Source organism: Ursus maritimus (genome assembly GCF_017311325.1).
Source record: "Ursus maritimus isolate PB19 chromosome X unlocalized genomic scaffold, ASM1731132v1 scaffold_X1, whole genome shotgun sequence".
NCBI lineage: Eukaryota > Metazoa > Chordata > Mammalia > Carnivora > Ursidae > Ursus > Ursus maritimus.
In genome coordinates, this window is record NW_024423319.1 from 79,433,711 (window position 1) to 79,458,685 (window position 24,975).

General features: G+C 43.9%; 1 protein-coding gene across 4 annotated transcripts in view; it reads left to right on the forward strand.

Annotated features, from left to right (window-relative positions):
* Positions 1–24,975, forward strand: part of SMC1A (structural maintenance of chromosomes 1A) — a 49,199-nt gene that overhangs the window by 18,622 nt on the left and 5,602 nt on the right. For 2 of the 4 annotated variants that reach the window (XR_005835162.1, XR_005835163.1), the window contains exons 17-22: positions 253–398; positions 489–642; positions 1,691–1,801; positions 11,510–11,666; positions 12,145–12,299; positions 12,421–12,572. Coding sequence is in view for 2 of the 4 variants with exons in the window: in XM_040631337.1 (XP_040487271.1) it covers positions 253–398; positions 489–642; positions 1,691–1,801; positions 11,510–11,666; positions 12,145–12,299; positions 12,421–12,572; positions 13,702–13,771; positions 14,055–14,165; positions 14,604–14,687 (1,140 nt within the window). In the remaining 2 variants the exon portion in view is untranslated. Of the gene's footprint in view, positions 1–252; positions 399–488; positions 643–1,690; positions 1,802–11,509; positions 11,667–12,144; positions 12,300–12,420; positions 12,573–13,701; positions 13,772–14,054; positions 14,166–14,603; positions 20,621–24,975 lie in introns of those variants that run through there. The other 2 variants (XM_040631337.1, XM_040631340.1) reach the window with 2 other exon arrangements.

Genomic DNA, 24,975 nt, shown 5'->3' on the forward strand with positions numbered 1-24,975 from the left:
GTTTTAATTCTTGCACTTTTCTATGTCAGGCAACTTGTATAATGGGGGGGAGGGCAACCAAATTTGAAAAAAGATAAAAAGACACCTAAAGGGTGATGGTGGTTTGTGAAAGCAGAGCTTCCTGAAGAGAGGCTCTGACACACCTTGGAGGCTCCTTCTGTCTGGTGGGGAGGGTGGGGGCAAGGGGAAAAGATCCTTAGAGGAGATGAGGAAAACATTCGCTTCTTGTCCTGTTCCCCCTGCTGGAACCAGGAGGAGCAAAGACACATGAAGATCATAGATGAGACCATGGCCCAGCTACAAGACCTGAAGAATCAGCACCTGGCCAAGAAGTCGGAGGTGAATGACAAGAATCATGAGATGGAGGAGATTCGTAAGAAACTGGGGGGCGCCAACAAGTGAGTGGGTTCAGGCCTGGGGTTGGGGGACCTAGGTAGAGCAAGCAGCCTGCTGGATTTGGATCTCACCTCTCTACCTGGACCTTTTAGGGAAATGACCCATTTACAGAAGGAGGTAACAGCCATTGAGACCAAGCTGGAACAGAAACGCAGTGACCGCCACAACCTGCTACAGGCTTGCAAGATGCAGGATATCAAGTTGCCACTGTCTAAGGGCACCATGGATGACATTAGTCAGGAAGAGGTAAGTATCAGATCAGGGCTGGTGGTGAGAGTGGGCAATGAACAGCATTAACCAGGGGTGGGGGATGAAAGTGACCAGGGAGGGAGGGGGAGAGGGAGAGAGAGAAAAGGATGGTAGGCAGGGGTGGTGGGGGACATAAGGAGGGATGCAGGGGAGATGAGCCAGGGTGAGGCTGTGAAGGCAGGCAGGGGAGAGGCAATAGCCTTGGTATGGAAGGGTAGTTGAGTTGGGGGTAGTGCTGGATGTCAGTAGGGAGGTGAGGGAGGGAAGCCAGGAAAAGATGAAATCATCCTGTAACCTTAGGGACTTGAGCTAAAAGCTCCAGCAGGTGTTGGATATTGCTAAGAGTGGCAGTTGAGGGACATTAGCCAAGAGCAAAGGAAGACAGAAGCTGGGAGACCTGAGAGATGATGGCTGAGCTGCAGTGAGGGAGGTTGGCCAGGAGAGGGTTGGGTAAGGGACATCAGCAATGCAGAGGTGACAGGCTTAGTCATAGGAAAGGGAGGGACACTAGCCAATAGAGGAGCCAAGGCATTTTATGCACTGAAGGTGAAGATTGGTAACAAGGGGTGGGAACATTAACTGAGGGGAGGTTTGCGTATATCTGTCTTAGACCTGGGCATGTATCTCCGCCCTGCATGTCTTTCTCCCTCCCTCTTCCCAAATAGCATTTCGGTTTAATTCAGCAAAATATTTTGAACACCAGAAATGTGCCAGGCAGCATGGTAACATGTGACATAATTACTTCTAATCCTAAACACAGCCCTGCCAGGCAGGCAGTATCCCATGTTACAGTTGAGGGTTTGTGTGTTTAAATCAGGCTTCTGGTGTCAGGATCTGACGGCATGACTTGCCCAGGATCAGTGGTAAAGCCCAATTTTGAACTGAGGTCTTTGTGCCTTCAGAACTGCTGTCCTGCCACAGGTGCTCTAGCAAGATGCTTCGCAAAGACTTTGAAGACTGCAGAGGACACCCCCCCCCCAGCCCCCTTTAGAGGGGCATTCTATGGCCTGTGTGCTCCATTGGATTCTCCCTCTCACCGTTGCAGGGTAGCTCCCAGGGAGAGGATTCAGTGAGTGGTTCCCAGCGAACTTCCAGCATCTATGCACGAGAGGCCCTGATTGAGATTGACTACGGTGACCTGTGTGAAGATCTAAAGGTGAGGATCAGCCACGGGGGCGGCGACAGCCTCCCAGCTGTTCAAAGGGAGAGTCAGTCCCCCCGGGGGCCCCATGGAGACCACGGCTGGAAAGAGGGGCAGGCTGGCAAGGAAGGGAGGGATTTGTGATTTAGGATCTCCCCTACCTGTGCACACACAGACACAGACACATCTTCCACAACCACCCTCAGTTACCCCTGTCCCTGCCTGCTGCCAGTCTTCCCCTTCCACGCATGTACACATCTCAGCCCAGGTGCACACACAAAGGACGTGCTCCTTTACAGTGAGCAGATGGGCCTTGGGTGTTCCTTGGCGCTCTGTCCCAGGCACTCTTCCCTTCTCACTTTTGGCATTCTCACATTCTGGGTATCTTTTTTACTCCCTTGGCCTCAGCTGCCATGTGTGCTATGCTCCATGGGTACCTCAGACCCCAGCCTTTCCCAAATCTGCCCTTTCTCCTTGGTGCCAGCCACAGATTCAAAGCAAAAATCTGTGCCTCATCCTCAGCTCCCTCTCTCACTTTGCATATTCGTTGAATTACCAAGCCCTATCCATTTTGCCTCCTAAATATCTGTTGAATTCTACTTTTTTTCTGTTTCCACTGTCTCTCTAGTACAGGCCATTTCAGCTCTCACATGGCCTACTGCAGGAACCTCCTAAACACTTCCTGATGCTTTCCTGTCCATCCTTATAGCCAGGGGGACTTGATTTTTTAAAAGAAATCTTAATTGTGGAAAATTTCAAACATACACAGAAATAGAATAATATAATGAACGCTAGTACCCATCACCCAGCTTCAACAATTAGCAACATATGGTATCTTGTTTTCTGTATCCTTCCCTTTCCCATTGGCATTTTTTAAATCAAATTCTGGGTAACATTTCATTCATATTACCTCAACATATATCTCTAGAAAGAAGGTTATTTTAAAAAACATAACAGTATCACACCAAAAAAATTTGAAGACTGACTGCAATATCATCTAATATTCAATAAACGTTTAGATTTGCACAAATATCCCATAAATACCATTTTTTTAAAAAAAACATAGTCTGTATTTAAATCAGGATTCAAGGGAAGTTCATATGTTAAAAGTCTGTACCATTTCCTTAACCCTTTTTATTTTTTTATACCTATGGAAGAAACTGGGTCATTGGTCGTGTACAATTTTCTACATTCTGAATTTGGCTGATTATGTCCTGTGATGTTATTTAACGTGTTCTTCCATTCCCTGTATTTCCTGTAAACTGGTACTTAAATCTAGGGTTTGATTGGATTTGGTTCATTTTTTGTTTATTTTTGGCAGAAATATATCATAGGCGGTGCTGTCTACTTGTGAACTTTCTTTTGCGTCGCATCAGTTGACATTGAATGTCATTTCGATCTTTGTACTAACTTTGGTCAGTGTTCAACATTACCTGTGAAATATTCTTGTCAAAAACTCAAACAAGGATCTGATTAAGCTTTTATAGCATTAAATGAAACACCAGTGCCAGAGGAACATGTTAAATAAAAACAGGGATGCAGTTAGCTAAATCCAGACTGTGGGAAATCATGGGCCTGGTCTCTTTGACGGATAAATGAGAGGAAAGAAACTAAACAGAGAGGGAAAATTTTTATTGGCTGTAAGAGACAAATCAACCAACTGGAACATGTGGCATTTCTGTGAATCCATTTCAAAGAGAGGAAGGGGAATTTATCCATTAAATGAGACTTAAGAGACAGATCAGCCAATTGCAATGTGTGTATCTTATTTGAAACCTGCTTTGAAAAACCTGTGAAGAATTTTTTTTTTTAACAAAACAATCAGGATAATTTGAACACTGACCAAAAAATTTATGATGTTCAGAAATTGCTATTAATATTTTTAGGCGAGATGATGGTATTGTGGCTTTATTTTTTAAGTATCCTTATCTTTTATAACAGTTGTTCTCAATGGTTGCATGGGTTTTGCCTCCCCAGGGGGCATTTGGTAATGTTTGGAGACAACTTGCGACATCCACTTGTCATAATTGGTTACTGACGGTGTCTCGTAGCTAGATACAAGGGATGCTGCTAAACATCTTAGAGTGCACAAAGGACAGCCCTCACAGCAGTGAGTCATCTGGTCCAAAATGTCAATAGTGCTGAGATTCAGAAACTTAGAGATACATACTGAAGTATTTGTGGATGAAGTGGTATATCTGAGATTTGCTTTAGAATAGTTGAAGATAGAAAGGAATTGAGTATAGATGGCAGAGTATTGGCCATGAGTTGATAATTTTTGAAGCTGGTTGTAATAAGTACATGGGGGTGCATTATGTTATTCTCTGTATTTAAATTTACATAATATAAAGTGAAGAGAAAAATAATCATGATCACCAGGTTCAGGTGTTGTTAGCCTATCAATTTTTATAAAGTTCCCTGTCAGCCTTTCACAAGTTGGTTTTAGCAGCTCTTTTTTTTTCTTAATTTTATTTTTATTTTTTTATTTATTTGAGAGAGAGCATGCATGTGTGAGTTGGGGTTGGAGGGGGTCAGCAGGACAGGGAGAGAGAAAATCCCAAATAGACTCCCCACTGAGCACAGAGCCCAATGTCTGGCTCAGTCTCAGGACCATGAGATCATGACCTGAGCTGAAATCAAGAGTTGGACACTTAACTGACTAAGCCACCCAGGCACCCCGGTTTTAGCAGCTCTTAATCATCATTGCCTGGCTCTGTCAAGGGTTGCAAAATGGTAATTTCCTAATTCTTCCATTCCTCCTCCATTTGTTTATTGGAATTCTAAAAAGAATTTTCCCATATTAACTATTTGGTTCCCTTGAAATATAGCCAGTACAGAAAAGGTAGGATAAATGCTTCATTCTTTTCCTTTATTTAACAGCCTTTAGAATGAGGCAGTTGTCCTTGTAACCTTTAAAGGTGACCAGTGAGGTTTTTAATTTGTATTTATTGTAAACTTAACTGTTTAAATGTATTTTGATGACTCTATTGGAGTCATTTTTCTTCTTGATGTTCATATTGTCCCATCCTTGTTGAGTAGGAGCCACTTTGAGTTGATTTTTGTTCTTATTTTTACATTTTTAAAAATTATTTATTTTTTTATTTTTTAAGATTTTTTTTTATTATTAATTTGACATAGAGAGACAGCCAGCGAGAGAGGGAACACAAGCAGGGGGAGTGGGAGAGGAAGAAGCAGGCTCCCAGCGGAGGAGCCCGATGTGGGGCCTGATCCCAGAACGCTGGGATCATGCCCTGAGCCGAAGGCAGACGCTTAATGACTGCGCCACCCAGGCGCCCCTATTTTTACATTTTTATTATAGAAAATTTCACATGCAGAAGTAAAATAGCACAATGCTATCTTGGGTAGCCATCACCAATTTCAACAGTTATCAGCTCATGGCCAAACTTGTTTTATGTGCACCCCATCCACTTCCTCCTCTCTCCCCATCCCTGGATTATTTAAAAATACAGTCAGTCAGCCCTTGAACAACAGGGGTTTGAACTGTGCGGGTCCACTTATACATAGATTTCCTTCAGTAAATACAGTACTGTAAATGGATTTTCTTAATTACATTTTCTTTATAGTATGTGTTAATCACTGTTTATGTTATTGGTAATGCTTCCAGTCAACAGTAGGCTATTAGTAATTAAGCTTTGGGGGAGTCACAAGTTAATATATAAGTGGATTTTTGGCTATGCTGGGGACCGATGCCCCAACCCCCTTGTTCAAGGGTCAGCTGCAAATTCTGGACATCATCCCATTTCATTTGTAAATATTTCAAAATGTATCTCTAAAAGAGATAATTCTTAAAAATATTTAGAATCGTTGTCATACCAAAACCCCAATAATTTCTTAATATTGGAGCTATATATTATAAAATAATTCCTTATTATTAGTATTATAATTAGTATTCACATTTTCCTGATTGTCATGCACACACACAGTTTGCTTGCTTGAATTGGGAGTCAAATAAGATGACATAGATAAATAGATGATCAATACAGTGATTGGTCGATATGTCTTTTTTTTTTAACTTTTTAAAAATTTAAATTAATTAACATATAATGTTAATTACTGATTTCAGAGGTACAGGCCTGTGATTCTGCAGTCTTATATAATACCCAGTGCTCATTACATCACATGCCCTCCTTAATGTCCATCACCCAGTTACCCCATCCCTCCCTCCTCCTTCCCTCCAGCAACCCTCAGTTTGTTTCTTATGATTTTTTTTAAAGATTTTATTTACTTATTTGAGAGAGAGCACAAGCAGGGGGAGCAGCAGGCAGAGGGAGAGGGAGAAGCAGGCTCCCCAATGAGCAGAGAGTCCGATGGGGGGCTTGATCCCAGGACCCTGGGGTCATGACCTGAGCTGAAGGCAGACACTTAACCGTCTGAACCACCCAGGCACCCCTGTTTCTTATGATTAAGAGTCTCTCATGGTTTGTCTCCCTCTATGGTTTTGCCTTGTTTTATTTTTTCCTCTCTTCCCCTATGATCCTATTTTGTTTCTTAAAGTCTACATATCAATGAGATCATATGGTAATTGTCTTTCTCTGATTGACTTATTTTGCTTAGCATAATACCCTCTTGTTCTACCCACATCATTGCAAATGGCAAAGTTTCATTTTTTGATGGCTGCGTAATATTCCATTGTATATATATGCCACCTCTTCTTTATCCATTCATGTGTTGATGGACATCTGGGGTCTTTCCATAGTTTTTCCAGCTATTCTAGACATTGCTGCTGTAATCATTGGGGTACAGGTGTCCCTTCGGATCACTGCATTTATGTCTTCAGGGTAAATACCCAGTAGGGCAATAGCTGGGTCGTAGGGTAGCTCTATTTTCAACTTTTTGAGGAACCTCCATACTATTTTTCAGAGTGGCTACATCAACTTGCATTCCTACCAACAGTGTAGGAGGGTTCCCCTTTTTCCACATCCTCACCAGCATCTGTCGTTTCCTGACTTGTTAATTTTACCCATTCTGACTGGTGTGAGGTGGTTGGTTGGTATGTTTCTTAAATCTCATTTCATCTATGGTAGTTCCCCCTTGTCTGTGTCTTCAGTTTCCATGGTTTCAGTTACCCATGGTCAACCATGGGAAGCAGATGATCCTCCTTCTGACCTATTGTCAGAAGGTCAGTAGTAGCCTACCTGGTGCTATGTCACAGTGCCTACGTCATTCACCTTACTTCATCTCATCATGTAGGCGTTTTTAATCATCTCACATCATCCCAAGAAGAAGAGTGAGTACAGCACAATAAGGTAGTTTGAGAGTGAGACCATTCATGGAACTTTTATTACAGTATATTGTTATGATTGGTCTATTGTATTATTGCTGTTAATCTTTTACAGTGCCTAATTTGTAAATTAAGCTTAATTGTAGGTATGTATGTGTAGGAAAAAACAGTATGTAGGGTTTGGCACTGTCCGTGGGTTTAGACATCGACTGGGGGTCTTAGAATGTACCCCCATGGATAAGGGGACTACTGTATAAGATGTCCCTCAGTTTTTATTTTTCTTTGAAGTATTTTTTGTTTTTGAAGAAATTGGCTCGTTTCTCTTGAAGGATTTTCTACATTCTGTACTTTATTGATTGTATCCTATGATTTTTTTTAAGATTATTTATTTAAGAGAGAGTGTGTGCATGCTCTTGAGCAGGGGGAGGGGCAGATAGGGAGGGAGAGGGACAAGCGGACTTGGCGCTGAGTGCAGAGCCCAATGTGGGGCTTGATCCCATGACCCTGAGACCGTCACCTGAGCTGAAACCAAGAGTCAGATGCTCAACCAAGCCACCCAGGCTCCCCTGTGTCCTGTGATTTGTTTTAATATTCCCCCAGAACAAAGCACAAAAATACTTCTGGTGTCCCCTATAGTTCCTATAAGTGGGTAGTTAGGTCAGTGCTGTTAAACAGAGATATAATCTGACCCACATGTCATATTTTAAAAAGTAAAATTAATTTTAATGCTGTATTTTTGCTTAACCCATTATTTCCAAAAATTATTTCAGTGTGTAAATACATAAAAATTATTGATGTGATATTTGGCAGTCTCTTTGTACTGAGTCTTAAAAATACAGTATTTATGCTTCCAGCACATCTCAATTTAGATTCTATATTTTCCTTAGATATATTTGATCTGTATTTAGCTATCTTAAACTTCACAGTAGAAAAAAAGAACCACATACCCAAGTTTGTTCCAGATATACTTAAAAGTTTTCTAGTAACTAAGTTGAGTATCAGTTTTTAAATCAGTCAACAATCATTAAAATCAGTAGTCACTTGTGGGCTTATGGCTACCCTATTGGACAGCTCAGATCTAGAGGTTTGATTAGATTCAAGTTTGGGGGTTTGTTTTGGTCAAGACTACCTCATAAGTGATAACATCCATCAGGAGGTTGGTAATGTCTGGTTGTGGCTCTTTTTGCGTGGTTTTCAGCTGTGGTGGTTGTTGCCTAGATTGATTAATTTGTCTGTGGTTGCAAAATGGTGATCTTCTTACTCTGTCGTTTCTTTATTAACTGGAATACCGTAAAGAGAGATTTCCTCTTATCAATCATTTGGTTACCCTGCGGTACAGTTTGTATAGGAAAGGTGGATATATATGCACTTGATTCTTTCATTTACTAGTTTATAACATAATGAGCTGGTTCTCTGACATTCTCAAGATTGGTTCACTGAGTTGTTTTTGTGTCATTTTGAACTTACCGATTTTAAACATATGAGATGAGTTGTACTCTGTTGTGGTTGTTATTGTTGATCAAGTTGTTGCATCTTAGGCTGGTGGGAACCCATTCAAGTTGACTTCTGAATCATTTTGACACAACTCTTACAGTCTTCTATGTCTTCCCTCCTTTCTGGTATGTCCAGGCTCATCCTTTACATTTCCCAAGATCTGGCATTAGCCATTTCTCTGAGAAGCTCTGACTTCGTATAGTGGGAAATACTGCTTAGCAACTACCATCTGAATACCGGAGTGCTCATGACTGCTGGGTTGTCCAGTGCTTCTAGAGTGTTTCAGTAGACTGGGCTACAAGATGCATTTTTTATTTTGAAGGAAAAATGTATCATGAGTTCATATTGATACTTCAATTGAAATTTTAATTTTCACAGTTTAACATCATTGATTTTATCTTTGAGTCTCCCCAATTATTCTTGCTGAAAATCTTTGTTCCTAGCAACACTAACATAATAACATATTTATTTTATTCTATTCTGTATATAATAGTTTGAAAATCACAATGAGGTATTATTAGTAACAACTTGATTATTGAATGCTATTGAAGATTTCCTTGAGGTCCTTTTTGCCATTAAGCTAATAGCTTATTGGGCGTGTATGGCCATGTTCCTGTATCTTAAAGTTATTTGAAAGAATTCTCTGAGTGTTTAACCAGCTTAATATATTGTCATGTTTCTTTGTTTAGTTTTCCATTTATAAGGGGGTGGTTCATTTTTGTATTTTGATGTAATTTTTTCCAACTTTATTTTGAAAATTTTCTAACCTACAGAAAAATTGAAAGTACAGTACAGTGAACACCTTTCACTGTAGATTCACCAATGGATATTTTTCCAGTTTTTTTTTTTTTCTCTCTCTCTCTCTTGATTTCCTCCTTCCACACTACACATTTTTTGTTTTTGCTGAACCATTTGAAGGCTAAATACTTCACGCTAAGAACAAGGGATTCTGCTCCGTAACCACAATCCCGTATTACACTTAAAATTAATGATAATTTCATATCTACTATCCTGCCCATATTCACATTTCCTCAGTTGTTCCAAAAGTTTTTTTTATAATTGTTTGTTTTAAACTATGATCCAGTCAAGGTTTATGTATTGCTTTTGGGTATTCTATCTTTTTAGTTTCTTTTTTCCTTATTTCATGACACTGATCTTTTGAAGAGTCTATGTGTTGTCTTGAATGGATATGTTATGGATATGTTTGTTTCCTTTCATTATTGCTTCATTTGTTCCACCTACCCTTGTGTTTGCTACAAATTGGAAGTTTGATCTAGTCTGGAGGCTTGATGGATTTAGGTTAAGTAATTTTTTGGACAGACCATCTCATTGCTGATGCTGTGTGCTCTGTATTGCATCGTGCCACGAGGTACATCATGTGAGCATATCCCACTATTCATGATGTTAAGTTTGATCTTCAGTTAAGGTATCAATTGCCAGATTTCTTACCTTTGTAAGTAGTAAGTAATCTTCAGGGGGATTCTTTGGTATCTTGTGAATACCTTGTTCCCAACAGTTTCTTGGCCCTGTGGTTTTCACATTTCGATTTAATTTTTTTTGATAATTCTGTAAAATCTTTATATGGTTCTAAAACCAAAAGTATAATACAAAGTACATGAAACTTTCTTTCTTGTCCCCTTTTCCTCCCTTCCTCTGTGTGTAATCATTTTAATTAGTTTTAGGATTGTCCTTTTGTTGTTGTTGTATTTTAAAAATACCAGTATATTTGTATGTAAATATACTCCTATTCCTTGTCTTAGATAAAAAAAATAGCATTCTATTATGTACCTTGCATATTTTGCTTATAACCTATCCAAGAGACCACTTCGTAACAGTATATAGAGATCTGTAGAAGGGCTTTTCTAAAATATATATATTTATGTATACATTTGTGTGTATTCATGTCCTTCCTGTGCTTGGAGTCATTCAGTGGTGTCTCCCCTGCCTTGGGATAAAGTCAGACCTCTTACAAGACTTAAAAGGCCCTTTATCATTGGGCTTCTGCACATCTCCAGTCTTGCCTCTTTCCCCAGCATGCGTGCACCACATGTGCACGCACACAATTGCTATTATTGCCATACTGAATTGCCCCTTTTTTTGGCCTTTGAAATTTATTAAAATTAATTACTTTTTTGAATTGCTTTGATGTCCTTGAATGAACCGTGAACAAATCCTTGATTTTGCATGTGATGCTTCTGTGTGCATAGACTGTTTCTTCTCTCTGTCCTCACTATTCATCCTGTAGGCCTGAGCTTAAACATATTCCTGGAAGCCTTCCCTAGCCCCAGAGTCTGAGTTACGTGCCCTTCTTATGTGCTGACCCAACACCATCTGTTTATCGTTGTTTTGGTATTCACTGTACAGTGTTCTGATTGTTTACATATATGCCTTCCTCTGTTAGTCCATGAGCTCAGTAAGCATAGGAACCATGGCTCACAGGATATGAAGGCCCCAGTGCCTGGCATTTGGAAGGCATTCAGTAAATATTTATTGACTAAAAGTGGCAGAAAGGTACAAGCCCAGACATGCATTGCAATATCCATAAGACCTAAAACCAAACCTAAATGGAATTTGCTCAGATGTGGTGATCTGAGCAGAAAACGTGAGTTGCCTTATTCATTATGGAGCTGTAGGTGGAGCCCAGACCAGCCTGTGTGGGAGCCTCTAGGTCACCCTGGGATGGTGCTGGCTTATGGCCTGGGCTGAGAGCCAGAGAGGGACACCACCAGCTGCTCTTCCTGAGAGAGAGGTTGGCAGGGCCTGGGGGAAGGGCTAGAGATGAGAAAGTGGCATCAGCCTGTAATTTCCAGAGATGGTGGGAATGGTTACTGTAGGTAGGACCTGGTGGAGGGAGCCGAGCTAGGGAAGAAGAACCTGCCTTCTGCATGGGAGCAAGTGCTTAGGTCATGCTGCTTGGAGCATCTGTTGTGGGGGCCTGAGCTCAGGGACCTGGCCCTTCTTGATGTCATTGGGCCTGGGGTTTACAGGATGCCCAAGCTGAGGAGGAGATCAAACAGGAGATGAACACACTGCAGCAGAAGCTGAATGAGCAGCAAAGTGTACTCCAGCGTATTGCTGCACCGAATATGAAAGCCATGGAGAAGCTGGAAAGTGTCCGAGACAAGTTCCAGGAGACCTCAGATGGTAAGATTTTTCCTTTTACTTTTACTGTCTAAGGTGAAGACAGAAAGCTGGAGTTATGGCAAGGGCCTGTTACAGAACACAGCAGCTCCCATTTTTATGTGCTTTCTGGAAACTCCCAAGAGCCCTAAACAGTAGGGGTTAGTTATCACACCTGTTTTTTAGAGTAGAAAACTGCTGAGGTTCAGAGAGGGTGAATGGCCTACCCAAGGTTGCACAGCTAGTTGCTGGTTGAGCCCAGGGTAGAATTCATGTTTGTGTGGCTCCAAGCCCACATTTCTTCCTTTGTGCTACGTGGCTGGCGTGATGGTTATGAGTGGTTGTGGGGCCATTTTCTTGGGGCCTTCCCCAGACATTCCTCTCCCTTTGGGATGTCCCTGCCCTGTGGATTGTCATTTACAGGTCATTCTTGCCAGGGCGTGGTCCTCAGCCTTGGCAGAGCCTGGGCACTGAGGGGTCACCTGTCTTTCCCTCGCGGCAGAGTTTGAGGCAGCCCGAAAGCGAGCCAAGAAAGCCAAGCAGGCATTCGAACAGATCAAGAAAGAGCGCTTTGACCGCTTCAATGCTTGCTTTGAATCTGTGGCCACCAACATCGATGAGATCTACAAGGCCCTATCCCGCAACAGCAGTGCTCAGGTAGGCTGGAGTCCCTTACCCAGCTAGCCCCCACCATCTCGTTGCCCTTCCCTTTAGGCTTCCTGTCCCCGTCCTCATCTAGACCCCGACCCAGATTCTGACCCATCTGCCTTCTCCTTAGGCATTCCTGGGCCCCGAGAACCCCGAGGAGCCCTACTTGGATGGCATCAACTACAACTGTGTGGCTCCTGGCAAACGTTTCCGGCCTATGGACAACTTGTCAGGGGGGGAGAAAACAGTGGCGGCTCTGGCCTTGCTCTTTGCCATCCACAGGTAAGGCTGCTCCTCCCAGGGCAGTTGACGGAGAGACTGAACTGAGGCCACCAGAGGCTCTGGGGCCCAAGGACATGCAGAGATCTGCAGAGGTGAAGATGTTCTGGTGGAATCTGGATTGCGTCCCTGTTTCCCTACCTACTACAGCACATCTGGCCTTGGTTTCCTGGACCTGTCTTTCCCATCCACCCTCATCCACTCAGCATGCCCTCACTGGCCCCTGCATGTATTCAGTCCCACCACCAGGCTTTTGCTTACATGGTTGCTGGCTAATTAGTCCTTTCTATGCAAATCTAGCTTGACCATCACCACGCCTTCACATCTCATTTTCCTCCTCCTGTTCCTCTAGGAAGCCTGCTTTGACCAACTGTGGTATACCCTGACCTCCCCCTCCTGAATGCCAGTAGTACTTGAATCTGAACCCCACAACTTAATACTTGATTGTACAGCGTCATTCAGCGAGCATTTCTTGAGGGCTGCTCTGTACCAGACTCTGTTGGGGGATTAGGGACACAGATGTGTCAGACATGGTCTCTGTCCTTGAGGAGCTCATGGTCTAGTGAAAGCCAGATGTGTAAACAGTAAGCTAAGTGTCGTAACCGGGTGAGTGTGTGTGCTGTGGATGCACAGAGGAGGGACACCAACCCGATGCGGGGGAGGGTGTGGGTGGCCAGGAAGGGCTTTCGCGGGCAGGTAACACTTCAGCAGGAAATGCAAAGGATGAGTAGAAGTTAGCCGAAACACCAGGAGGCGTTCTAGGCAGAGGATGCCGCATGTGCCGAGAGGCAGGAAGCCACAACAACATGGCGCAGGTGGGTGGGGTAGACCTCCAGGTAGCTTGGACAGTGTGGTCAGAGTCTAGGACAGCTTTATTTCCCCAGCCGGTCTGGAAGCTCTGGAGAGAACCATGTCTTCTCCTGGTTCTGTAGGATCCTAGAGCACAAGGTTGGATTGCACAGGAGGGTTCAGTTGGTAAACTGGCCTTCCGGGGCTCAGGCAACATTAAGACCTGGGTTTTTTATTCTCTGAAGAAATGGAGGGGGATGCTGGCCTGTGTGATGGGCCGTGGGGCTATGCTGCCCCACCCCTGCCCCCATCAGTGTCAGCTCACCTACTGGTTCCCTCCCAGCTACAAGCCAGCCCCCTTCTTCGTCCTGGATGAGATCGATGCTGCCCTGGATAACACCAACATTGGCAAGGTGGGTGCAAGGAAAGTGGGGCCCGGGAGGGAGGCCCCTAGGTTGGGGCTGGGTTTCAGGGAGCAACTGAGTGTGCTCTAGCCGTTCCTGCTGCCTGCTTTCTGTGCCCGGGAGGCTGGGCCCAGGGTCGTCCATCCACGCCGTGCTAGTCAGTGGCCTCTCAGCCTCTCTTCCCCCTGTCCTCCACCCCTTACCCCACCCCTCTGCCTCTGGTTCTGACTGGAAAACACAAGGGAGTATTAGGGCTTCAGCCCTGCTAAGTGCCTGGGGGCCCCTCCCACAGGTGGCAAATTACATCAAGGAGCAGTCGACTTGCAACTTCCAGGCCATCGTCATCTCTCTCAAGGAGGAGTTCTACACCAAGGCTGAGAGCCTCATTGGAGTCTACCCCGAGGTAGGGCGGGCCTGGCTCAGGAGCCAGTCCCACTCCCTGCCTGACTCCCCAGGGCAGGAAGGGAAGGCTGCAGTGGAGGGCCAGGGGGGCGGGGGAGCATAGGGACTTAGGTCCTGAACAGCCATCTGGGCTTGTTGGAGCCCTGCCCTAGAGGCTTAGCCGGCCCAGCTGGGCAGGGCTATTGCATCTGGGGACAGGTGGAAAGGCCAGGCAGAGGCATCCAGACAGCAGAGAAAAGGAGGAGAATGCAGAGGTAGGCAGGGAGAGAAGGCACATGGGACCGAGCACATCCTCTCACACCCAGAGAGAACCATTGCCTGGGCTTTGGGCAGGTATGTAGGGAGGAGGGTTTGAGGCCCCTGGTCCTGGGGCGCTAGACCTCCCCCCCTTAATTCTCTCCTTACAATTTCGTTTTTCTTTTTCTCCCTCCTCCTTCAGCAAGGGGACTGTGTGATCAGCAAAGTCCTGACCTTCGACCTCACCAAGTACCCAGATGCCAACCCCAACCCCAATGAGCAGTAGCAGTAGTTCTGCCCTCCTGCCCTGTCTGGATCCCTAAACTGCCCCTCTCCCAATCTCTGGATATTTGGCTTCCAACCTTCCCCTACCTCCCGTCCCTGTTTGGTATAGTCATGGGATTTAGGCACTGCTGTCAAGCACGAAGAGGAGCAGAGGTGATGTTAGGTCTGGAGCAAAAATTCCTGAGCTTCAGGGAGCATCCTGGCCTTTGGAAGGAGGTGCTGAGCTGAACTGAGCTGAACAGGGCCATCTGTCCATTCCCTACCTTCCCCTCTCCCAGACCTCCCCCCCTCCCATAACCCATAATCATGGGTCCCTTGGGCCCCTTGCATCTTGCTTGTGTGTGGGTATGTATGTGTGTATATATGTGTCCGCGTGTGTGCATATGGGTGTGCTTGCAAAATAATAAAGATATTGGAGACCCATTTTAGAAGGAGCCTAGGCTGAATTTGATTCCAAGAGAGCTTAGTATGACAGCACCCCAGAGCTGGGCAAAGGTATTCAGGACCTCATAGGAATCAGTCACATGAAATTGCCCTCATTCATTCATTTGTGTTTTCATTCATTTGTGTATTTGTCAGACATATATTGAGCACCTTCTATTTGTCAGGCTCTATTCTAGAAATACAGAGCTAAATCAGATAATGATCTCTATCCTCCTACCGAGGAGGTGCAGTGGGTTCATGGTTTCCCATGGTCAGCTGAATCATATTTATAGGTACTTTGAATTTGAGAAGAGGATGATCGCCTCCAGGCTTCCTGGAGAAGGTCACAATTAAGCTGAACCTTGACAAATTGGTAGGATTTGGTTGGGCACTAGGAGCGGAGCCTGGGCTCTGGGGACAGACATTTGTGGGTTCTAGTCCTTTTTTTTAAATCACTTACTAGTTTGATTTTGGGCAAGTCATATGACCTTTCTGTGCCTCAGTTTCCTCATCTGTAAAATGGGGCTAACAATATTACCTACCTCATAGGATTTAATGATGTCAAGCTCCTCACTGGGGGCCTTATCCCTGCTTGGAGCCCACTAGGTGCCGACCCCTCAGAATATAAGTCTTCTCATACCTAGACCCCTGGGGGCTCTGATCCCAAGTGTTGGGAACAGAAGGAACCTCCAAATCTGAGAGATGCTAAATGCCTTGGTTACTGAGAAAGTTCCAGGGCACCGAAGGGGTTTACCCGGTAAGTGAAGGGCCTAAGGAAGCCTATAGCTTCAATCATGTATGGTAACCAGGTGCCTGGGCCCCAACCCGGGTCATGAGGAAGTCGGGGAGAGGTAGCCTGGGCCACATCCCAGCCGAATGTGCGTGAAGTTCCTTCTGGGAACTAAACCGTGTCAGCTGCAGGGACCGTGTAGAGGCAGCAGAGCCTGCTGCCATGAGGTCAGCCTTTGCTCGTTCACATACACTGTCAGACCATCACCTTGTCCTAATTGTATACTGCATTCTTGTTTCTTCAAAGTTAAATCTGTTCTAATTACTCGAGTGACGCATGAATTCATTCTCTAATCTAACACATTAGATTTATAAGTAGAGCTAGCCGTGTTTGACTACCATTGCCCATCCCCCTCTAAACTGCTGTTTGTTTGTTGTACATCCATCTAAACTGTTTTAAGACTTTGACATATATGAGCTCATTGAAAATATTATTGTGTATTTAATACAAATGGTATATTGAGTCGTTCTGCAGTTTGCTTCTTCGTTTAACAGTGTTTTCGAGATCTATGCATGTTGTTTTTGCTAAATGTAGATTCAGTTCATCCTTTGTAATTGCCGTATGGAGTGCCATCATATGACTCTATCACATCGTACCCGTTTCTTTTGTGATAGCTAGTTAAGACTGTTTTATCTTTTTACTATCACAAAGTACGACACAGGAACATTTGTGTATATGTGTACACGCGCGTGTGTGTGTGTGTGTGCATGCGCGCGTGTGTATATGAGTTTATCTAGGGTTGCTTCCTAGAAGTTGAATTGCAGAGTCATAGACTATTTATATTTTTGTTTTAAATAGATACTTCCAAATTGCCCTCCTGTACTATTTACTCAATATTTTTCTTGAGGTTGTCTTAGGTGTAACATTGTTATCTACTTCAGTTTCATCCTAAGTAGTGATATCCGTGAAACCACGGGTTTGATGTGCTAATTATGTATTTTTCTAATACATATTAAAAGGCGTAACTCAAAATAAATTTGTCTGTGTTCAACCAAAGAAGTCACATACCACCAGTGGTACATGTGCTGTAGTTTGGGAAATGCTGGCATATCTGAAAGCACAATTTGGGAGTCGCCCTGGTTCAAATCCTAGCTGTAGAAACTTGAGCTTCTTACTTCACCTCCCTGAATCTCAGTTTCCTCATGTAGAAAGGGACTTAATATGTGCCCTACTTTGCACCAATGTAGGGAAAATGAAGTGTGCTAGAAGCAGTTTGGCTGGCACCTAGATCATCACAGGCCTTTCAGTGTAGCAGTTGCTATTCTTCCACTTTACAGATGAGGAAACTGAGGCCCGGGAAGGTTAAGTGACCAGCTACCAGGTAACAGTAAGGATTTGAACCCAGGCCCCCCCCAATTCAGTCTTGTGCTTTCTCTACTACAAGGGTGGTTATCAACCTTGGCTGTGCACCAGAATCACTTGTGACGATTTTTCTTTTTCCTTTTTAAAAATTCAAAGCAATATATACACTGGTTAGGAAGTAAAATAGTACAGAAGGGCTTATAATGCAAAGCAGCTGTTCCCTGCTGCACCCCCACATCCAAAGGGTGTGGAGCTCCTTGCTCTGGTCCCGCCCCTGGAAATCTAATTCAGTAGGTGTGGATAATAATCTGGATAACTAACTCTTACCTCACAAGGTGGAAAGGATTAGATGAGATGCCTTGGACTAAAGCCCTGGCCCACAGGGGCACAAGTGCTGCAGAGGACTTAGGTCCTGAGGATCAGAGAGGTGAGAGGCTTTGTCATAGATCCCAGTGGTTCATTGGCAGAACCTAGACTTCAACCAGGAGGGCTCTCTGTGCTTGCTTGGTGCTTTCCCACTGTGCCATACTGCCTCCTATCATCACAAAGGAACACGTGCTCAGTGAAGGCTGTGCTCAGGTGAGAGCTGATGCCACAGTGTGTTTCCAGGAGTAAGCTGGATCCAAATAGAATCCCTAGGGCTTGTTGGAGGACACTAGGTTGACTCCCTTATACCCTGGACCCAGTAACCTTGGTCTAGGGAGTTGAAGAGTGCTCCATGACCATGTTTACCTTTAACTGGGCACTTTACTCTGGGAATCACTGTGTTGCCCACCAGGGACACAAACATGAGTCAAATCTTTACCCTGCCTTTGAGGAGCTCACTAGTTAGGGGAGGCAGTTCATAGAACAGCCGTTAACCATGAGCAAGCAAAAGGGTGGGCCTGTGGCTTACATAGAGATTCAGGAAAGGCATCCTCTAGTCTAGAAGGTGACACCTGAGCTGAGTCTTGAGAGGCTGGTAGGAATTACCCAGTTGAAGTGGAATGAATTTCCAGGTAATGGGGACAGTATGCACAAAGACCTGAAGGCAAGAAACAGCAAAATGGTTCAGAAGTACCAAATCAAGGTTTGACAGAGTTCAGATTTATCTCGTGAGACAGTGTGGTTCCCAAACTGGCTGTGCACCAGAACCATGTGGAGCATCCTGGGCCCCAGCCTCTAAAAGTTCGATTTCTGTAACTGGGGTGAGGCCTCAGGATCTTGAGTGCTTAGAAAAATGAGCACGTGAGTATAGGGTACAGCCAGGTTTGGGAACTGTAGCCATAAGGCAGTGTGGGAGCCACAGAATGGTTTTAAGCAGGGAAGATGCTGGGTCAGATGTGAATTTAATAAACCTCTTTCTGGTCAGTCACTGGAGATGGATTAGGTTAAATGTGCATACTGTATGCTCCCATGCCTGTAGTTTCCCCGTTGGCTCAATTTCTCGCACTGTGTGTGCTTGTTTTGTCTCTGAATAAGCTGAAAGCACCACAGGGATGGGCCTGGGGTTATCTTGCTACGGGCATATCCCCAGCAAAAAGCACAGTGCCTGACCCAAAACAGGCACCCAATAAATAGTTTTTGAGTGAATGAATGTATGAATGAATGCATTTGTGACGGAGAATGGAGACAGGGAGATCAGCTAGGAAGCTGTTGAAAAGCCCAGGAGGCCTACGCAAGGGCAAGGGCAAGGGGAATGGATTGGAGGCAATAAAAGTGTGAGCCAGACTTGGTGACTGAGGATTACTGGATGTGGAGGGTGACTGAGAGAATAGAATGAGTGCCCATTAGTAGCCCAGATTCCTACCCTATCCCAGTCATTCTCTTTCCTCATCCATCTAAGTCAGAATCTCCTTCCAGCCTCAGCCACTGGAATTCCTCCCTCAAGTTAGTTAAACTTTCTGTGTGCTGTGTGGTTCCCCCCCTCTCCCCCTACCTCCCAGCCATTGATTCATTCTTCCAGTTCAATAAATCTTGGCTAAGCACCTCCTGTATGCAGTGAGGCTCTTCCAAGCCAGGACTCTGACTCCCTCTTTCCTACCTCAAGAGATGTTTTTGAGGGCTTCCCCAGGTAAGACTCCCATCCCTTAGACAGTAACCTAAAGTGAGATGCCCAGATGTCAGACCTGTAAGGGAACTTACAGGCTTTGTCCAACCCCCTCCTGAGGCCCTGGGAGGGGAAGAAACTTGCCCAAGGTCCCATTACTAGAAAGTGTTGGAGCCAGAACTGGAACCTAAGTTCCCTTTCCACATCACCGCTAGAGCCTTGATATCTCCCATCACAGATCAGGACAGGCAGAGGTGGCGAGGGAGAAGGTGGGACTTAGGTTGGCCTTGAAGGTCAGTGTACTGGACAGGCCAAACAAGAAGCTTGCCAATTACACTGCCCCCTTCTGGAAACCCTCAGCAAACCTGCCATGCCCACAGTCCCTTCTAAGGGGTTTCTTAAGCATGAGTTGCCATGCTCTGTACCATGTGACCTCACAATCCTGGCCACAAATGGTTTGGGATAGTATCTGACTCGAGGACAGCCAATCTCAAGGCTATAGCCTATTAGGTGGATGGATGTAAGAACTCCACCTCATAGGGATGGCCTGTATCAAGTGGCCTCCAGGGAGGCTAAATGTGAGGCATTTCGAAGTGAACAATTAATTAGCATTTAGCAAGACAGAAGTGGTGGTGGATGAGGGGTGCCAGAAGCTGGACAGCAAAAGCAAGGAGAAAGCTGCAGGGTGTGAAACATTTATATCATGAGAACATGGGGCCACAAGGTAGCAGAAGCCATGAAGCAGCAAGACAACAATGGGCCAAAAGGACACAGAAGCCATGAAGCAATAGGAGCCACAATGTAGCAGGAGCCACAAGGAACAGAAACCATGAGACAAAACCCTGAATGTGAGATCCACGAAGCAGCAGAAGGCTTAAACAGAGAAGATCCATGAGGCTGCAGAAGCAATGAAACTCAGAGCCACAAGGTAGCAAGGCAATAGGAATTGAAGAAGCTGCAGGAATGACAAGGCAAACAGAAGCTATGACACAAGAGAATCCCTGGATGAACTGGAACCGAAGCCCCAGAAGCCAGGAAGCTGCAGGAGGTCAAGAAGCCGTGAGGCCCCCGAAGGCCAAGCGCTAGCAAGGAGGGTAGCAGGGGAGAAAAAGAAAAGAAGGAAAGAAAGAAAAGAAAGAAAGGTAGTCTTAAGTAGCAGTAGGAGGAGTATAAATACAGCCAGAAAGAAGTTGAGTCACCATTTTGGGAAGCACTAGAGAAGGGAGCAACAGATGCCTGCAGCTGAGGGGGTGACAAGATAAGCCAGGCTCTAGAGCTGCTTTGGATCATGAACCATTTTCGAGTTTCTGTTCCTCCATGAGGCTGCCTGTGTAGCTGTTTTTGTCTTCCTTATTTCCCTATGAATGCTTCAATAAATCTCCATCACTAACCTGAGTGTGTCTGTTCTTGTAATCTAAAAGAAGTTAACACTGTGTGCACTATAGATGGGTGGAAAGCAGGGCAGAAGGTCTTCCAGGTGGGTTTGAAACGAGACACAGGTGGGAATTCACTCATTCATTCTTTCACATCCTCACCAGCACAGGCACTTCTCATTCATTTACGTACTGGCTTCTTTTTCTCATTCATTCATCCACTCATCGTTCATCTGTTCACCTATTTGTGGATAACTCATTCGTTTTCACGTATTAACTTCTGCACTCAGGCATTGTAAAGCATTCGCTCATTTGTTGGCTCATTTGTTCTTTCTCGGATCCAATAACCAAAAGTGATGACTATCACTTTTGCACCCGTTTGGTCAGCAAGCATACATTGAGTGCCTTCATCATGTCAGGCCCTGTGCTAGGTTCTGGGGACGTGATATACTCCCTGAATTCTAGGAATTCACAGTTTAATTGGGGACGCAGATGAGTGCACCAAAGGCAAGAGATACATCAGAAGTCTAGGTGAGGCAGGGTGAGAATATAGGACCGTTCCTCTGTGGAGTGGGGCAGGATGGAGGGAGTACTCAGGCAAGCCTTTATAGAGAAGGGGGTGCTTGAATTGAATCTTGAAGAGTTGGTGTTTACCATGTAGAAAGGGGCTGTAGAACATTCCAAGCAGAGGAGCTGCCTAAGCAGAGTTCTGTGAAGAGTGTGGAAGTGCATGGATTTGGGGGGGAATGGGCATTGTCCCATGTGGTGGAAGAAGTGGCAGAAGCCAGGCAATTGAGCTTAGCTTTGACCCTATGGGCCACGGGAAGCTGTAGAAGGGTTTGAAGCAAGGGACTGACGGAGTCAGATTGGTATTTTAGGAAGATCACTCTGGTAGCCAGTGTGAAAGATGGTTGCAGGCATGAGATACTGACCCAAGTGATATATTTGGAGAGAGAACATCTGAGTGTCATAATTAGAGACATGAATGAAGACTTGAGAGTCCCTGAGGAGAGAGGAAAAGGTTCTACCAGGGGACCAAGGAAGAACTTTTTGGAGGAGGAATTTGAGCTGAGCCTTGAAAAACAAATAGGATCCCAACTGGTAGATGAGGAGTAAGGGCTTTCCAGGGAGATGAAAACAAGACAGGAGGTGGGTGTAAATAAGGTGACCGCAGGCTAACAACGCTGGCAGTTTGACTGCAGAAGAGTTGCATGTAAGGGAGAGGCAGGAAGAGAGACTGCAAGTTTCCCGAGGTTTTTTCTATTCTGCCATTAGGTCTGCAGGAGCAAGGGAATTTGGAGGGAGGAAGTGGTGGGCAGGAGTGTCCTTTTTCTGTGTTTTTAAAAATTAAATACATGTTCATTTTAAAACAGAAGTAATGCAGGCACATTATTTAGAAGACAAATCAATAAACTTGAATCAGTTACAAAAGGACATGAAAAGTGAGTTCTACAGCCCCACTCCCACTCTACCACTTTTCGTTATTAGCAACCACTTTCAGTTATTTCTTCTGATTGTGACCTCCATATCTAAATATTGTGTTGTGTGAGCATTTGTCCTTTATCAATTTCAGACATTAATCCATTGGGGTCCTGCTATGACAGGTGAGGATTTAGCTCAATTCTTGTCTTCCCTGCTTCTCATATAATTTAGTTTCTGTACTACTTTTCTGCATTTAAATAACACCTTTATGTCATTTTCCATGACGTAGAGACAATATTTCTTGACCAGAATTTTGTTAGATGAGAATGTCTTGTCTTTTTGCCCCCTCTCCACTGTCAACCTTCCCAACCTTCCCAACTTCTGTCATCTGTTCTTTTATATTGTCAAAGTTGGTAACATGGAATTCTGTAATCATGATTTAAGTTTTTTGGTATGCGTGTTGTCTGTAGTTTGATAGTTGGATTTGAAAAGTTGAAAAGCGGTAAGTGATTATATTAATATGACTGTAAATATTGTTCACTGAAGAAGCCATTTAATGTACTTTGTATAATTTTTCCTTGTAGTAGTTTTTTCATTTTTCCCTCAAGTTTCTAATTCTCTTTTTATCTTTCACTGGTTTAATCATATATTCCAATTTTTTTTCTTCTTAAAAATCTCTATTACATTAAATAGTCCATCAAGCCTACTTTTTTTTTCCTCCAGGAAACCTTCTTCCTGGAGCCCTCTTATACTTTTTCTCAAATCTGAACTAGTTGCTCTCTAGGCCTGACGCATGGGCTGTCATTTCAGGACCTTCCTTCACTTAGGACCTTCAGGACCTTTCCTTGCTTAGATCCACTGTTTGCTGGTTCCCGGGGTTTTTTTGTTTTATTTATTTTTTTCGTTGTTTTGATGGAGCACATCCTCAAGTAACTTTCTCAGAAAAGTTTGTAGGAGTTAGACATCCCAAGGCTTTGCATGTCTGAAAATATCTTTATTCCGTACTTACACTTGGCTATAAAGTTTGAGGTTCAACATCATTTTCCCACAGAACTTTGAAGGCATTGCTCCACTTTCTTCTAGCATCCAATTTTGATGATAAACAGTCTGATAACAGTCTGAGTTTCATGGCTTTATAGGTAACTTTCCCGACACTTCCCCCCCCCCTTTCCAGGATCTCAATGACACAATGATCTTTTGTTATATTTCACAGGGCCCTAAGGTTCTGTTCACTATTTTTTCCAGTCTATTTTCTCTTTGTTTTTTTGGATTAGTTAATTTCTGTTGTTCTATCTCAAAGTTCACTGATTCATTACTCTGTGCTCTCCACATTGAGGTTTTTGTTTTGGTTATTGTACTTTTCACTTCTAAAATTTCCATTTGATTCTTCTTTTTATCTTGTGTTTCTTTGCTGACAGTTTCTATTTTTTAATTTGCTTTAAGCATGTTCCTAATTGTACATTGAGGCATTTTTGTGATGGCTTTTTAAAAATTCTTGTCAGCTAATTTTTAACATCTCATATCAGTGTTAGAGTCTATTGAGTGTCTTTTCTCATTTCGAGTTGAGATTTTCTTGGTTCTTGGTATGATGAGTAATTTTCTGTTGAAACCTGGGCATTCTGTTTCGGCTTGCCTCCTCAGACACTGTTCCAGAGTTAAAGAGGGGACACTGCCTCATTACTGCCAGGCGGACATGGAAGTCTAGGATCCCTACTCAGTCTCTGTTGACAATCCAGAAGGAGAGTTTCCTCGTTACTGCAACGGGAGTTGCAGCTCCCTGCTCAACCCTCTCTGATACCACCCCAGCAGGAAGGGAGAGGGATGACTTTTTACAGCCAGTGAGGGTAGAAGTCTAAGCTCCCCACTTGGCATTTGCTGGTGGGACCACAGTGTTTTCTGTGGTGTTGGGCTGGAGCAGAGTTATCTAATTGCCACTTTCTCTAGCCCCAAGTCTGGGGTGTGCAAGTCAAAAAGCAAACCAAGGGAACCCGCCAGCATGTCACTTCTCTGCTGCCAAGGTCTCTAGCATGTTCGCCTTCTTTTCTTCACTTCTCAGAGTCTTAGGTTTATATACAATGCCCCAGGATTTTAGCTGTCGTTGGGGAGAGAAATAGGGAAAAGTATCTCTCCACCCACCACTCACCCCCACTTTAAATAGTTATTTTTTTAAATTATATTCTTGCTGTTCTGAAATTTTATAATGTGTTTAGGTTTGGCATTTGTCATTCATTGTGTTGGTCACTGGTTAGGTCCCTTCATTTTGAAGTTCTTTAACTCTGGGGAATTCTCTTATTTATTTAATATATTCCTCCTTTCTGATTTCTTCATTCTCTTAGGGAACATCTTCTGAATTGCTCTTTTGTAGTTTTTATCTGTTCTCTCCCTCAATCTCGTTTTCCCTCCCTTCCTTCCTAGGTTTTTATCTGTTCTCTCCCTCAGTCTCGTTTTCCCTCCCTCCCTCCCTCCCTAGTTCTCTCCCTCTCTTTTGGGAGAAGATTGAACTTTTATCTTTCAACTTTTCTATCGAGTTTCTTTTCATTTTGACAATCACATTTTAAAATTTCCAAATATCCATTCATGTTCCTTTTCTTATAGCATCCTGTTCTTGTTTAATGGATGCACTAGTATCTTGACTCTCTGGGTACAATAGAGGTATTTTTTAATATTTTTTTTCCTTTTAAAAAATATGTTTCCTTTGCGGTTCATTTTACCGTGTTTGCTTATTTTGGTCTCTCTTAATTTTGCGGTCATTTCTCAAATGCCTGGTAATCCATGATCGTATACTCATATTTAGGAATGTAGCAACAAATATCTGATTGGAAGCTCTGTGTATGGGGGACCGCGCTAGGTGACTGGTGGCTTCCCTTTAGGATGATTGGAGGAGAACTGACTGCTATGCTGCAGAGTCCCTGAATGCCAGAATGCAAAGATCTTTTCTCTGAGGTTGTTC